The sequence below is a fragment of the Maniola hyperantus genome, chromosome 17, assembly GCF_902806685.2.
Source record: "Maniola hyperantus chromosome 17, iAphHyp1.2, whole genome shotgun sequence".
NCBI classification, from domain to species: domain Eukaryota; kingdom Metazoa; phylum Arthropoda; class Insecta; order Lepidoptera; family Nymphalidae; genus Maniola; species Maniola hyperantus.
Genome location: NC_048552.1, coordinates 7,871,442 through 7,887,575, shown reverse-complemented (window position 1 = coordinate 7,887,575; position 16,134 = coordinate 7,871,442). Strand labels below are relative to the sequence as shown.

At 36.2% G+C, this 16,134-nt stretch overlaps 3 protein-coding genes and 1 long non-coding RNA gene across 6 annotated transcripts in view; 2 read left to right on the top strand and 2 right to left on the bottom strand.

Annotated features, from left to right (window-relative positions):
- The window catches only part of Csk (C-terminal Src kinase), a 41,925-nt gene extending 37,310 nt beyond the window's left edge, over positions 1–4,615 (top strand). For all 3 annotated transcript variants that reach the window (XM_034977769.2, XM_034977772.2, XM_034977770.2), the window contains exon 15: positions 178–4,615. In XM_034977769.2, coding sequence (XP_034833660.1) covers positions 178–180 — 3 coding nt within the window. In that variant the 3' untranslated portion in view covers positions 181–4,615. The remainder of the gene's footprint in view (positions 1–177) is intronic.
- A 543-nt stretch (positions 4,616–5,158) lies between these two features.
- Positions 5,159–8,383, bottom strand: LOC117990310 (uncharacterized). Its single transcript, XM_034977774.2, has 4 exons — positions 8,219–8,383; positions 6,918–7,140; positions 5,647–5,737; positions 5,159–5,386 (listed from the first exon to the last, which is right to left on the bottom strand). The coding sequence occupies exons 1-4, from the start codon at positions 8,271–8,273 to the stop codon at positions 5,159–5,161; spliced, it is 597 nt and encodes a 198-aa protein (XP_034833665.1). The 5' UTR covers positions 8,274–8,383.
- A 1,673-nt stretch (positions 8,384–10,056) lies between these two features.
- On the bottom strand, positions 10,057–13,754 carry LOC117990306 (DET1 homolog). Its single transcript, XM_034977768.2, has 5 exons — positions 13,206–13,754; positions 12,977–13,102; positions 12,140–12,363; positions 10,798–11,700; positions 10,057–10,372 (listed from the first exon to the last, which is right to left on the bottom strand). The coding sequence occupies exons 1-5, from the start codon at positions 13,518–13,520 to the stop codon at positions 10,180–10,182; spliced, it is 1,761 nt and encodes a 586-aa protein (XP_034833659.1). The 5' UTR covers positions 13,521–13,754; the 3' UTR covers positions 10,057–10,179.
- A 761-nt stretch (positions 13,755–14,515) lies between these two features.
- LOC138403475 (uncharacterized) lies at positions 14,516–16,079 on the top strand. Its single transcript, XR_011237737.1, has 2 exons — positions 14,516–14,869; positions 15,725–16,079. It is a non-coding gene; the product is annotated as an uncharacterized lncRNA (long non-coding RNA).
- The last annotated feature ends 55 nt before the right edge of the window (positions 16,080–16,134 follow it).

Below are 16,134 nucleotides of genomic sequence, written 5' to 3'. Positions count from 1 at the left end.
CGCCCCGCACCGCACGTCACCCGCGCTATTCCGCACCAGGTTAGCGCGTGGGCTGTGCGGGTGTGCGGGGCGTCCCTACCCCGATTGCCATCTCGATTTTCGACCTGTCGCGTACTACAACCTTTAACAAGAGTCGCAAGATGCCAACGAAAAATTAATTTGGATATTTTGTTGCAGTGAATATCCTGCTCCAGGTGTGGCGGAACTTAAATATACTTTGTAATAACGTGTAGTGGGCAAAATGAAGATGCAAACTGTATTTTATTATAAACGATTTTATTGTCTCTTGTAAGTCCTAAATTATTTTGATAACGTTTAAAGACACTTCCTCACTAAAGAAGTAACCATAGAATAGAGTGGAGTTTGTGTGTATAGAAGTTTTGTGTATTATGGCTCTCGCGGGGCTTTTAGTGTTAGCTTAATATTTTATTTAAGAGAAATGATTTTTTTTTGTAACTTTAAACTTTAAAAATGTTAAAAATGCTTAGCACAAATTTTAAAATGCACAATATTTTAGCAGTTTAAAAAAAAGTAATACTTATAGTATAATCAGAAAATTTTAACTGTACTAAATATTGTTATTAAAATATTGTCAAAAAAACTTTTACATTATATTGCTAAGATTGATATTCATTTCATAATTTCCGCTGTTAATTTGTGATATTTGCGTACCTTCTATGAAACTTCACCGTTAGTTTGTAATAGTAGCACATATTTGCACTAAAAGCCCTATTCAGATTTTAAAGGCCTATATAATATAAGTGCTTATTAAATTGCCACAGTGTGACTACGCGACCGTATGTCGGTACTAAAGTACTGTCTAGTCAAATAACATTTGTAGTTTTGTTTGTATCATATTATTTTCCCATTTATTTAGAACATTATTATGGTGACTGATCACATGTACACGTGAATATAGAAAAATATATTGATAACTTATAATTTGCTGTAAGATTTAGTCCTACGGTTATATACTGCGAAAAAAGTCACTGGGGTCTTAAGTCTTGAAACCATCACAGACACACAAGATGATATTTTGTTACAAATTTGCTTAAAAACTTAAATAGGCTAAAAATTCTGTAAGTAGTTACAGGTAAAATCGCGGTGTATTTTATCCTAAGCGAACTTAAAACTAAAACTACGAGGGCTCCAAAAGCGCCCTGATATTTGAAGCCCGCAACAAACTCAGCCGGATATTATTTTTATTATCACCATTAAACGTGTGATCGTCCATTAAATTGCACACGAAAATATCTCTGAATATGCTCTAATTATGATACGTTTGATATTATCTTATGTGTATGTGATGCGTTTTACGCAGTTTCTTATCCATGCACGAGATACTGGAAATACGAAGATGTGTAATTAGTAATTACGTATTACGTTTTGAACACTGTGTGACAAAACCAACTTACATTATTCATTCATTCCTTTACATTTTAGTGTTCAAGTCTGATATATTATAGAACTGTGCATGTTAAGTTGAACTTCGCTAAATGTGATTACAAGATTGGTGTCTGCACTTATACTAACTATGATCTAGACTTATAAGGAGTGTTTAGTCAAAGTAAGAAAATAAAGTTGTTTAACCAACTTACAGGTTGTGTGCTAAACTTTAGTAATTACCCACGGTAATCTAAAATCATTATGCGAATATGTTGTTTAAATAATGTGGTTGTATGGTTATTGTGAAAAAAAAATATAAAATAACATGACAAGTGGAGAGAAAATGTTATGAATCTCAAGTGTGATTGTGTAAGAAATTATCGATTCAATTATGATGTGGGTGTTCTGAGTATTCTATGCTTGTACTATAAATTTTGAAAATATTCCAGATATTTGTATTATAATTGTTAAGAATACTAGGTTTTCTTTACAATACAAGCATATGGATCGACACCAGACGTTGATATTTTAATAGTGATATCTGGATGAAAGCTGGCCACACGTAAGATGTGCCCGTTCATTTTTCTTATGCAATATTAGTTGTAAGTGTTACATTATTTTTTACGATTTATTTATAAACTTCTTAAAATTGGTTAGTAATCCGAGCCGTATACGGTCTATTGGCGGGTCGCGTTGTGTATTGTGTTCTACGACAATGTATGCCTTCATCCTGAACTCTGTCAAATGTAGACTTGGAGTCTGTGTGGGCCAAACCTTCGGTATTTTATACAAGCTTAAAGTTTCTCGTCAATTCTAATACTATTCCGAAGAAAAAAAAATTGATATACTTTGACGAAAGATTTTTATAAGTCTTTGTTACCAATGATCGTTCCTCCCTGAGCGCTGAGTTGGGGATAATGCGCATAGAAAATTTCAGCTTTTTATAAAATAACGAAGGGCTGGCTCTCATGGGCTCTTAGTCTAATGTCTTTAGATAAACGAATTCTTAGTAAACTTATGGAATAATATAAAATTGAATTACCTAGTTTCACTTCCGAGCCACGAATAATATGAAATTGCTTATGATAAAATGTATAAGACTGCATGTTACACAATATGAAATATTTATCATGGAAATGTAAGTAGTATACCAAAATATTAATACCTTATTTTTGCACTCGCTAATAGATCCCTCCGACTCCTTAGTAAAGCCATGTGCTCACTGGTGAACCATGTTTCTATTATCTTCTTTGAGATGGAACAACGCTTCCAGTTAGTTCATCCTTTGCTAATTGCAGGTTTAGAAACATAGATCGAGAAATGTTCATTGGTGAATGCATGGCATTAGGGTGTTTGTGCACTTACTAGTATTTGATTCATTTTCGTGATTCGCGAAAATACGATTGGGAATAGCCTTCATAAACGTATGGTTGTTTGTGCACTGCTTAATTTTCATGTTTTTTTCAAGAAATTTCTTGAATTTCTCACATCGAATTTGTTTTTACGGATCGAAGTAGCCATCATACTACCTACGCTTGCTTGTGCACTGATTTCGATTCGTGATTTCGTGCAGAGGCGTACGAAATGTTATTGAAATACTACTAATAGTATCTCGGCTCACAAGTCATTCGTGAATTTTGGTTCCGTTTGATGTTCACAAAAACACGAATATGAATCAAACGTACCAGTACGAGTGCACAAACACCCTTAGAGTCATATTTACCAAAGTATTTTCAGTTAGCGAAAGTATACATTGTTTGCAGTCTTCCTTTTTTTATTAATATTATGTAGTGAAAACATATTTTCGGTAAATTATAATATAATTATCTATAAATTATCTGTCTCGTTATTGGTCCAAAGGTTTGTTTTATTAACCCTCACGACTGAATTGTGCAGCTGTAATAAGATTCCGTAATTTTATATTTTGAAGGAAAAAGTGAAAATCTCGTTTTGTTTTTGTTTATTATTGTACGTAAATTTTCAGAAAGGACGCGCCATATTTGCTCCATGTGTCAACTGTCACGTCGAAAGTACGATTAAGTACGGAGTACGCTAAACTAGAGTTATTGTGACTATGCGGTAAACACATGGACTCCATGCCAATGTTGGCAAAAAGTTAATCGCGATTAATTTTAATCGTTAATAACGATTAAAAATATATGATTAAATATATATTGTTGTACTCTTACAACCATTTTTAACCGACTTCCAAAAAAGGGGGAGGTTCTCAATTCGACGCGCAGGTTTTTTTTCTATGTATGTACACCAATTTCTCTGAGATTTCTGAACCATTTTGTGTATTTTTTGTAATTGATAGAAGTTTGCGAGATGGTCCTATACAAAATTGTGGTTTCAACTCAACCTTGATGCTACAGGAGTGCTGCCCACCTAAATTGTGGACATTTGGGAAATTTTGATTGTGAATTAATATTGTAAGTGCCAAGCATAGACTACATCGTTCAATTTTCAGCCTTGTATTTTTAGGGTTCCGTACCTCATAAGGAAAAACGGAACCCTTACAGGATCACTTTGTTGTCTGTCTGTCGGTCTGTCAAGAAACCTACAGGGTACTTCCTGTTGACCTAGAATCATGAAATTTGGCAGGTAGGTAGGTCTTATAGCAGACATTCGGGGAAAAATCTGAAATCCGTGAAGTAACGGTTAGATCACACAAAAAAAATTGTGGTCATGAACTAATAATGCAATTTTCGAAGTAAGATAACTATATCAAGTGGGGTATCATATGAAAGGGCTTTACCTGTGCATTCTAAAACAGATTTTTATGCATCGTAGTTTTTGAATTATCGTGCAAAATGTAGAAAAAATACGACTGTAGTACGGAACCCTCAGTGCGCGAGCCTGACTCGCACTTTTTTCACCCCGGTTTTTATTTTTCATGTTTTAAAAACTTATCTTTATCTATCTAATAAAAATATTAATCAAATTAACGATTAATGATTAATTTCATTAATCGAGATAACTTTATTAATCGCGATTAACTTAATCACGATTAATTTAATCTGACTAAAGTTAATCTAATTAACTAATGGATTGAAAAGTTAATCGATTAATGCCAACACTGCTAAACCCCGTACTTTTGACATGACAGTTGACACATAGAGCAAATACAGCGAGACCTTTCTCAAAACTTACGCATTATATTATTTTTAAAATGTAAATACCTGTAACAATAAGGGATAAATGTATTATAAGAAACTATAATTACAAATGACGTCGTTTTATTTTATCACCGTTCGGTTTTCAATGTAGGTAGGTAAATACTGCAGAAGTGAGTACTGCGTACTGAGGCGTCATTTACGGAGACGCGGGGCGTTGCGCGTGGCGTCTCGCGGCGCGTGGCGTCTCGCGGCGCGTCATACGTTTTTTTTGTTTACGGTGAGGCGGCACTTAGCATCGCAATTCGCATGCGTAATCACAAACATATGACAACATACGATGTTGTTCATAGAGATGCGTGGCGGGAAGAGTGGCGGTGCCCGCGGCGTTGTACGAGGCGGGCACGTCTGCGTTGTGCCATTTCCAAATAAAGACTGGCAGAAGGGTCCGCTGCGGGCATTGCTTCATCGAGAATTGCCGCCACGATGAACGCCGCGTGGGACGCGTCGATGCCATCGATGTTTTTCACAGATTTTTTGTTACATTTTTATTTTCTTTCACTATTGACATATACTCCGCGACAGGTTGAAATGGCAATCGGGGAGGCCGATTGCCATTTCAACCTGTCGCGTAGGTACTATACATGCATTTATCACTAGACTAAGTACAAAAATTTCGGATGACAATTGCATTCAACATTAACAGGCTTTTGTTGAGAAGTCGATTCACATTGACAGGATGCCACATCCATTTCACCAATATTATTATTTAGAAAGGGTATTTCAGTTTGAGTTTCAGTACAGTATTGGAGGCATTTCTCTCGACGTAAACTTGGATAAAAGTAATTGATGTCTGTTGTGGATGTCCATTTATCATTGTGGAACTGCAATAAAAAAAACAATGCAACAAACACCTCTTCAACTCCATACCTCAGCCGGTAGGAATACTCTACATCGACCTTTAAAAAGATGTTCCGGCTTCGTATAGCGTTGTCTCTGTCACTCATACCTATGTGACGTTTTGTCGGTCTCAACGACAGCGACAACGCTCTACGAAACCGTCTCTCTAAAAGGCGTTAGGCATCTTGTCTAAATATTTTTTTAATCAATGTAACAGTTTTTACCTTTAGTAATTAGGTATTACCTTTTGTGCATATTCACGATTTGTGTTCATAAAGTAATTAGGTGGCGAATAAGGTGGTGGAAGTTGACTATTAAAATATCCAGCTGGCACACTAAAAAATAAAATATAGGTATAGACGGATGAGTTTAGGTAAAAATGTAAATAAACGTCTATACTAATAAATAAAATTGAAGTGTCTGGCTGTAATTTCGAAATAACTACCTCATATTACTCTCTACTCATATGGTTATTTGAGAATTGGAATTGGAATTGGAATTCAGTTATGTACCATAACTGAATTCCAAGTTTTTAAAATTTGTGTCTGTCTGTTTGAACGGGCTAATCTTCAGAACGGCTCAACATATTTTGACGAGACTTTCACAGACAAGTAGAGGATTAACCAATGAGTAACACAGACTACTTTTTTAACCGACTTTCAAAAAAAGAGGCTGTATTTTTCTACCTATGTACACCGAAATTTCTGAATCGATTTGCGCATTTTTTTTAATCGATAGAGAAATTTTACACCATAAAAAATTGGATTCCAACTCCACAATCCTGACGCTGCAAGGGGGACCTGACCACCAAAACTGATGGGATTTAGAAACTGTCAAACTCAACCCTGATGCTGTAAGGAATTGCATTCCGAATTATAGTAAGTAAGCACACGGGATTTTTAAAGAATCATCCGTTTAAATGTATTTATGAATTTAGGTACAAAGATATGCATCTTGGGGACGGGCTACTACGGAAAGGCTATACTTTTTGTCTTGGAAAATGAAAGTTTCCACTGGATTTTTAAAAACCTAAATCTACACGGGCGAAGCCGTTCGCATTATCTAATCCTACTCTATGAAATAACGGTGTTCTTATGCGACAGAAAGCGATCCGAGACATACAATTTATATAAAGACATGAAAAGTGCTAGTAGTGTTCCTGTTTTGAAGTGCAAATATCTAGCTACCTTTCCGCCAGGAAAGGTACCTAGCTAAGCGGTGAGCGAGGTTAAAGCTAAGCAACGAAACGATCTGTTTATTTCCACCAATGCTAAGTGGTGTAGCGGAGAGGGTATGATACGCCTTGTGCGAGGAAGATGCGCGACGCGAGCTAAGCAATTGGCGTCACTAGCATGGGCGCGAACTACGTAGTACGTCATATACGCTCTTCTCCGTACCGCGTACCGCGTAGTAACGCGCTCAAATTCAGTAGGTACCTAGGTAGAACGCGCTCGAACCGAAGAGCACACTAGATTTACCTGCCGAGTAAAATTAAATGCACTTATCTTTACTTACGAAATATTTAAATTTGCTTGTGGATGAGTAATGCTCCGCACAACCCAGACCTCTGCGTTTGTTGGACAGGGAAATAGGTTGGCGTACGGATTCCTCGCACTACATATACAAGGCAAATGGTTTTGTTTGATTGTAGGAACGAAATAAAACTGCACACTACCATCCGGAAATGTTATAGCCGTAACATCCCCTTCGCCTATTATTTGTGGGATCGGTGGTAGCACTAAAATAAAATAAAACAAGATTATTTAATAGCTATGTCAAACAGGAATACAGTACGCGGCAGAAAATATTGTAGATCGACCGTTAGAAAGCGATACTTACCTAGCGGTTTCGTAGACCGTTCGCTGTCATTGAGACCTACAAAACGTCACATAGGTATGAGTGACAGAGCCAATGCTCTACAAAGCCGAAATCTCATTCTAAAGGTCGATGTACAATATTTCTTGCCGGCTGCCGTAACATTATATTCCAATAGACCCAAAAGCTTGTCTCCAGAAGTAGGTATGTACTTAGTAAGTAAATACGGCAGGTAATAGTTCAACGAGTAAGATTCTTATTTACGACCTTGATTTCAGTCCAACATATAATACTTATCACCTATAAAATAAGCAGCGGTAGACAATAAATATAGGCTACAGCTACCGGTTGGCTCGTTTCAGGTTTTTAGTGTCTTGACCGATTAACCCGACCTCTACCTTTCTTTTGTTCCTCGCTTTTGTTAGGATTTCTAAGTAGGTACCTACTAAATAAAATTTTAAAATAACCCAAGCGGTGATAGCCTAGTGATTCCGATCATCATCATCAACCGATAGACGTCCAGTCCATAGCTGGACATCTGTCTTGTAGGGACTTGGATCCAGCATCTCCCTGCGGCTCGTTTGATGTCGTCTGTCCAGTGTGCCACCAAGTGGCGGTTCTTTCAACGCTGTATGTAGAGGCCATTAAAGCACCTTGTAGGACCCCATACGTCTATCGGGTTATCATACTATAGTCAATCACTCAGTTTCGTAGCTGAGCTAAGCTCAGTTACTTACTCTGGTTAAACCATCGATGTATTCTACTACGAATCTCCTCAGAAAAACTCCAAGCATAGTTCTCTCCATCGTTGGGTGACTCTGAGCTTTCTAGGGCCATAGTTAGCAATCATATCTCGGATCCATATGATATGATGTAATTAAGATGAAAACAAAGCTGAAGATGAACATTAGACACTAACACACAAGTGATTACATACTCTTCGCTGACACATGGAAGAATGAAGAAAAGAACAAACATTATTTATATCGATGAGAACAAACCTGCTTTTGGAAAACTTTGAAAACCCAAATTCCACAACGACTGGTTCGACTGCATTATGATTAAAAACGGCTGTTTATTTACATCTTATTTAGTAAGAATTGGTGTATGAAACATATTGTAGTTTATTTAAAATATTTATTTTGTAGGTAGGTTGTCCATGTTTTGATAAAATTTGACAGAAATCAGAATGATGACAGACGAAGGAATGGCGATTGGTGACAATCTTGACAATTTTTATTGCTCTATGAATAGAACAATCTTCGTTAGACTCCTTTATTAATTCCTCATCATCATTAACCGTGTCATTAACCTATCGCCGCCGGCCTACTACTGAGAACACGTTTCCACTCAGAACGTGAAGTGTTTAGGCCACCACACTGGCCAAGTGTGAATTAGCACTTGGCAGACTTCACACATGTTAAAATGTTCTCAGGCATGCAGATTACCTCACGATGTTTTCCTTCACTTTAACGGGAAATAATAAAGAATATTTAATTGCTTAAAAAGTAAGAACATACCTAACTCCGAAAAGTTAGAGGTCCTTACGTTCTTTTTTAAATCTTTATTCTTAGGCGCAACGCACACCGACTGACACGAAACGCGATGTCTTTGGTATATGTTTGGTATATACTTCGTCTTTAATTTTCAGTATGCCAATTTCAACGATATGGGTATATCAGTATGGCAAAGTATATGATGCAAAGACAATGTTGTTATAAAAGATTCCACCCCGCCTGTTATTATCGTGTGTGCATAAATAATTTTGCAAAATTGCGTCAAAATCTGTTAAATACCTAACAAATAACGACGTGAAATTATCAGAAAGGTTTAAAACTCAAATATATCCAAAATAATATATTTTACTATGTATGTATTTTAACACTAGCTGACCCGCCCCGGCTTCGCTCGGGTGGAGTATTTCGGACTGGGAGTGTCATCGTGAAGCCGTTGCTTGATACCTAAAATATCAATTCACTATCAGAAATTCTAAAATCCCCACGATTTAGGACTTTAGTACTTTGCAGCATCAGGATTGAGGAGTTAGGATCCGAAGTTCAATGATGTAGCCTATGCTTGGTACCTAAATTAATTTTGCATCATCCGCAGTTACTGAAACATTATAGTTTAGGAGTGCTGTACCCTACATCATCAGGGTTGAGGAGTTGGGACTTGAAGTCTGAGAATAAAGTCGTTGCTTGGTACCTACAATATGAATACTTCCTGAATCTTGATAACTCAGGCGGGCAGTAACCCTGTAGCATCAGGATTAAGGAGTTGAATCCAGAATTTTTTATGTGACCACCACGAAAACTTTTTTTGTTGATTTAAAAAAAAAATGCAAATCGGTCCATAAACCTAGAAAAAATCGATGTAGAAAAAAGAACCACCTCCTTTTTGACAGACACAACAGACGGAAACGTTTAAGTGCGGAAACCAGCCCAGAGCGAAGAAGACAGTCGGTTAAAAACCGATGACCTTGAAATATTTACGGAACAATCTTTAAAATATCCCCTTTCTAACAAAAAAAGAATGAATGAAATCGGACTACGCGTTAATGAATTACAACTCAGTATACATTTAAACTTTCATCCCCTCTCCTACGGGAACCATGCTGAATTTCGGGATAAAAAGTATTCTATATTCTTCCTCATAGTATGACCTCAAATCGTACCAAGTTTCATTGGAATCCATTCAGTAGTTTCAGCGTGATGCGCATCCGTGATACAGACAGACAGACAGACAGACAGACAGACAGACAGATAGACAAAAATGAAAAAAATCACAGTTTTGGGTTCAGTATCGATTATAGAGTGTCCTTGAAAAAAAAAATTCAAAATATATTCAATGTACAGAATTTGACCTGTTACAGTTTTATTATAAGTATTGATGTAGTTACAACTTATATTACTTATTAAAATTTATATGTACAATATACACTGTATAAAATAGCAAATTATTGTCAACTGAAGACCGCATTTCTTATGTGGAAGTTAACAATATATTCAGAGTTTGTCCTTTGCACGCTTATCGCGAAGGGGTCAGTGGGATGGAATGTGAAGGCGACCAGGCGTCGCGCGCTCGCCGGCACGGACTGGCCCAACACTCCTGCGTAAATTTTGAACTTCAGTAATCCAGAATCTCGAGCATAAAACCTGTTAAAATCAATATCAGTTATATTTAAATGCATATTATGAAGAAGGACTCTTCAGTTTTCGGGATAAAACGCGTTCGTGTCGTTGCAATCTATTTCTCTGCACCAAATTTCGTCAAAATAGGTTAAATAGATGTGATGGGCTTTTAAAAATCCAGTGGGAACTCTTTGTTTTTCCGCGATAAAAGTACTCCTACGAAGCGTAAAGCTTGTGCTAGTTGTAGGTACGACAATAGAAAGAGATAGCGGATTCGTAGAGCAATGTCTTTGTCGTTGAGACCGACAAAACGTCAGATAGGAATGAGTGACAGAGACAACACTCTACAAAGCCGAAATCTCATTGTAAAGGTCGTCGTACAATATTTCTTGCCGGCTACTGTAGTTAATATGGAATTCGCAAGTGTCAAGTGTCTCAAAATTACATACCGTATGGGATACTCTCCATATGCTTTAGGTCTTTCCATAACAGAGACCCATTTATCGTCGTAACTAAAGAGTCCTAAGTCTAGGTATGGTGATCCACTATACGACTGCGCGCTTATTGGCAATTGCGCCAGTATCCTCTTCGTGGCCTCTGTGCGGCCGCCGTATATGGCCCGCACTATCGTCTGCTTGAACCTCTGTTGGGTCAACCTTGCATACAGATTGTTTGAAGGAGAACACGTAAACTGGGAATCCGCACATAATCTGGCATTTCTAAAACAGTCGCAGTAATTTTCAAACAGTTGCAACAGCCCTTCAGAAGTGTTTTCATAAACTTCTAGAATTTTGCTCTCACTGATGTTGTAAATTACAAAAAATGAAGATTGGCTATTCGGTTCTGCCACCCTTAACGTCACTACTTCCTCGCTTGCATACTTTATGAATAAATGATCTTCATCTAACAACTGCATTTTCCACATCCTCAAACTTTTGAACATATCAAAATATTTGTAAAACTTTCTCAATTCTAAAGGATCCTTCGATTCATCGCTTATTGACTTAGCCCTTTTGAATAGAAACACTAGCAGTCTGTGCTTTAAGCTATTTATGGTTTCTTCACAATAAGGTCGCTCATTCATCACAGGAGCAAAAACTGAACTGACAATGAATGGATCATCGTCATAGCAAAATCTACCAATTTTCCTGATTTCTATCAACATTCCTTCTACAATTTGAAACAAATGTATCGTTTGATGCTGTACTGATAGAACAGCAAGCACTTCTTTGTAAAGATAAATGCCTTGGTTATGAGAAAGGTAGATTTTATCACTCCTAAAATGTTTAGTATCACATAATTTGCCTTGGTGCAGATCAACTAAATGGAGAGAATAATCTTCAAGGGCAGACCTGGATGGAGAGAATATGTTTTTCTTGTTAATAATAGCCAACTAACATAAATGTGAAGCTGTGATAGCCTAGTGGGTAGGACGTCCGCCTTCCAATTGGAGGTCGGGGGATCGATTCCCGGCACGCACCTCTAACTTTTCGGAGTTATGTGCGTTTTAATTAATTAAATATCACTTGCTTTAACAGTGAAGGAAAACATCGTGAGGTAACCTGCATGCCTGAGAGTTCTCCATAAAGTTCTCAAAGGTGTGTGAAGTCTACCAATCCGCACATGGCCAGCGTGGTAGACTATGGCCAAAACCCTTCTCACTCTGTGAGGAGACCCGTGCTCTGTAGTGAGCCGGTGATGGGTTGATCATGATGATGATGATGAACATAAATGTAAAAAAAAAAATTCTTCATACATAAAAGTCAGTTAAAAGCTAAGGTTCATATTTACCTAATAGTTGGTGTCACTGCTTCATTATTACTATGTATTTGATAAAAATGGGGTCTAAAGTCATCCGGTATGTGCGCTGCAGAGCCCACAATCACAAAGCGTCCATCTTCAGTGAAGAGGCTACATTCTCTGTTTAATTGCTGCTCCATAAATGGAAGCTGGCCGGAATTACGTTCAGATCTAGAAACTAGTCTTTGTTGACACACATTGACAGTAAATTTTGGCTGAAACAAATAAGATTGAAGAATTGGCATTCATCAATTACATATAGACATATTTATAAAAATCTAGATAAATTATTGTTGCTAACATGAATTATTCATTTATTTAAAAATTATAACAAACCTATGCATATCCAGAAACAGACCCAGGAATAAGACAGAATAAGGTAGCCATAAATTAAAAAGGTTGTAACTTACCAAATACATTTTATGATTATAAATTAACTGGGGCATTGTTCTACAGTATAATATTTTAATTTTTAATTACCTTAAAAAGATCTGCTTAATTTTAATATTAAACATGTTTATGAACTTTAAAGAAAATGTTTCTTAAAATATCCATAAAAAATAGCAATAGTTGGTTTAATATTATTAGCTACAAATAATGAAAATGCATGGCAACATTGCCATTCATCTTCATTATTCGGAAAATAGCTGTATATACTGTCCACAAAACTCATATTATTTTAAAACAAAACAATGATAACTTTATTAAATTAAATCAGATGGCACATTTAAAACAATAAACCTTTCTAATATTAGCCCTTTTAAGGTAAGTAAAGAAAAGCAGTAATGTACAATAATATATAATATATATTATATTATATTTACATACCTTGAAAAATCTGTAAAATATATGTGTACGTATTCGATGATGTGCATCAGCATCAGCATTTAGCAGGTCTGAGGGGTACCCAGCAACAAGGTCGCCAGCTGCAGCCGCTCCTCTATACTCATAAATCTACAAAAAACATACATTTCTATTATCTACTATCAAATAGCTTATGTTTAGTGGTTTTTACAAGACATAGGGAAAATGTTGTTTTAACCCAAGAGATTCTCACCTCAAGTGAAGTCTGGTCGGCCGAAAAAGCTATAAAATGTCTTCCATCTGGGCTAAACTTTCTTAGAAAACATGGAGGTTTTTCCACATTTACTATTGTCAAATTAGGAAAGACATTCTGGTAGAATTCTCGAACTACATGCAGATGAGATCCCGGCTTCCTGGAACCATATGTCTCCCGGTCCATGAGTCTTAACACAAGGTTTTGGGGCTTTATTTTTCTAGGAACTATCTTCTCTGTGCAAAAGAATTCGTCTTCATTAAGATTTTCTGGTGGAATATCTTCATAATAAACACTTTGGCCACTTGTATTCATTTTTGATTAGATCACAAGCACAAAACAAAAGCAACTGGTGAGCGTATCTAATAAATAAATACTGCCGACTAGAAAAAAACTACTACTTAAGCTACCAGATCTTTGTGAAACTACTAATTCATAACTTTTTCATTCAAAATCCTGGCTTTTTAAAACTTGAACAAATTAAAATATTTTTCCAAAGTTCCAAAGCAAAGAGTAATATGTAAAAAGTACTCTGTGAGTAACTCATATAAATCCATGCTATGTCGTCTTCGAAGAAATCTCTTCGGACTATAATAACTAGCGCCAACTAGTGGTCATAGACATTTTTATTTGAAAGTGTTGCTACATTTAAAAATTCAATTAATTTTTAAGTGGCCACATTGTCATAATCGCCACTGCCGCCATTGTCCGGTAGGAATAAGGCTAAGCGCGCACTGCAATGCGATTTTTGTCCACATGTTCAATGCAAAATTTAATCGCAATATTATTATTCCTACGCGCACCACGATTTATTTGCATACCACGAAAGACAGGGAGCCGAAATCAGTGAATACCTACTGTACCACCATGAAAACAAGACGTGAAGAACATTTAATAAATTATATCAAATAGAGTGAACATTTAAATATGGATTTAAAAAAGAAAATATGCATAATTATTTACTACTTAATATTACATAAAAGGAAATTTGAAGAAGAAAAATACAAAACGTTACTGGGTCCATCCTTTAACAGCATTAAGGCCTCTAAAAGGCTTTTTTACGAACGATATTATTATAATGATCTTCGTGCATATAACAGGAAGTTCTTTGATTATTATCAAATTCGCATCGCACCGCAGTAACGAATATTAATCGCATGCAAGTTTTCTTCGCAGTGCGTGGATGATAATGTATTTTGATGGTTCACAGATTTGCGATTTTTTTCGCAACGATTTATTTTCGCTATGCGCGCTTAATCTTATAGTGTTCTGACTCTATGGTTGCCGCCCATGCCGCCATTTGTTTTTGTATCTGCTGTCATTTAATCCGTGATTATTTTTCTAATAATTTTGATGTGATTTCATTGCTAATTCGCGTCGAGTTGAACTATCCTCAAAAGTGTTCAGCGCACCAATTGTTTTAGAGATTTTGAACTACGTTTTATATTAAGTACGTAGGGTTAAATTCAGTGCACAAACTTGGACGAATATGTACATTACACAAACTGTTTTAGAGATTTCGGACTTCTTTTATTAAATTTAAGTACCTATTTAGTGTTAAGTTCAGTGCACAAACAGTTTTAGAGATTTTGGACTCATTTTCATATTTAAGTATAAGTATGTAAATATCAAGATGTCAAATTGCTTTGTTATACACGGACAAGGTAAATGTTTTGATTGTTTATTTTATTAACGGCTGAATTCAAGTAATACCTAATCACTCTACCTGTAATCTGTCGATAAGTTACTTAGCAAAGTCAAAAAAACCGGCCAAGTGCGAGTCAGACTCGCGTACGAACGGTTCCGTACCAGTATCTATAATATCGGCAAAACAATCATGTCTGTTGAATGGGAGCCCCCTTAAATATTTATTTTATTCTGTTTTTTAGTATTTGTTGCTATAGCAGCAACAAAAATACATCTGTGAAAATTTCAACTCTCTTACTATCACAGTTCATGAGATACAGTCTGGTGACAGACTGACAGACAGACGGACGGACGACGGATTGGATGCAGAGTGCTAAGTGCGGATTAGCAGGCATGTAGGTTCCTCACAATGTTTTGCTTCACCTTCACCAAGCTGTGGAGTGGAAGTCTATCGGTTGAAACTAACATAATAATATAATTGTTAAGGTTTTGTACCAAAAATGTAAAAAAGCAATACTTATATTTTATTATTGACTAAGTCTGTATGTCTGTCACACCTGCTTATTACAGTATCTACTTATGCTATTAACTTGAAATGACTATAGTTTTAAATAATGCAATGCAATTGCAAAATGTACGACTTTAAAGTGGAACATTATATGAAAGGGTTTCATTTACATTCTTATAAATAGGTTTTTATTTATTTTTAAGCAAAGTTGGGAAATTAAGGTGTAACACCCCTGTACCTCTGAAGACCACATACAGCTGTCTGTCCTGTTCCTGATCTCGCCTCTAGTTGCGCAAAGATGGCCATAGGCAAAATTCGGTTAGCAGGATATTTAATTTTGAAAAAAATATTAATTTTTTTACAGTTTTGACGCCAAATGAACTGAAGCTGAAGGAAATAATTACAAAGTTGAAGAAACAAGTGCGCAGAAAACAAGATAGCAAACAAGTCTCTTAATGATACAATCAGGTTTCTTGCCACATAAAATTATTCGTGCACTTTCGGGATGATCGCATGAGTCTCGATGGATTGACGCTAATTCCCTGAAAACAGCGAAGGACCCTTAATATGGAACACAACATTGGCAGTGTCCTGTCCGAGAATTACATATTATTATATTTTGTCTCATTTGCTGTGGAGCTGGAGACCCTGAGGCCACGGTGTAGTGCCAAAAATAAGGCTAGCCATAAGTGTTATTGTTAAATAAATCATAAAAAGTATCTATTGTTTTTGTTAATTTCCTTGATCCCTCCATTTTATTAATAATAATGATAA

What these genes read in the sequence shown, in the direction of transcription:
- LOC117990310 (XM_034977774.2), bottom strand. Translation starts at nt 8,273, where the DNA reads ATGCAGTCGAACCAGTCGTTGTGGAATTTGGGTTTTCAAAGTTTTCCA. An exon ending in CAAGCAAATTTAAATATTTC is followed by an intron (nt 5,738 to 6,917) that starts GTAAGTAAAGAT and finishes TTTATTTTTTAG; the next exon opens with TGTGCCAGCTGGATATTTTA. An exon ending in ATCGTGAATATGCACAAAAG is followed by an intron (nt 5,387 to 5,646) that starts GTAATACCTAAT and finishes TTTTTATTGCAG; the next exon opens with TTCCACAATGATAAATGGAC.
- LOC117990306 (XM_034977768.2), bottom strand. Translation starts at nt 13,520, where the DNA reads ATGAATACAAGTGGCCAAAGTGTTTATTATGAAGATATTCCACCAGAA. An exon ending in GCAGTGACACCAACTATTAG is followed by an intron (nt 11,701 to 12,139) that starts GTAAATATGAAC and finishes CTCTCCATCCAG; the next exon opens with GTCTGCCCTTGAAGATTATT. An exon ending in TATGGAGAGTATCCCATACG is followed by an intron (nt 10,373 to 10,797) that starts GTATGTAATTTT and finishes TGATTTTAACAG; the next exon opens with GTTTTATGCTCGAGATTCTG.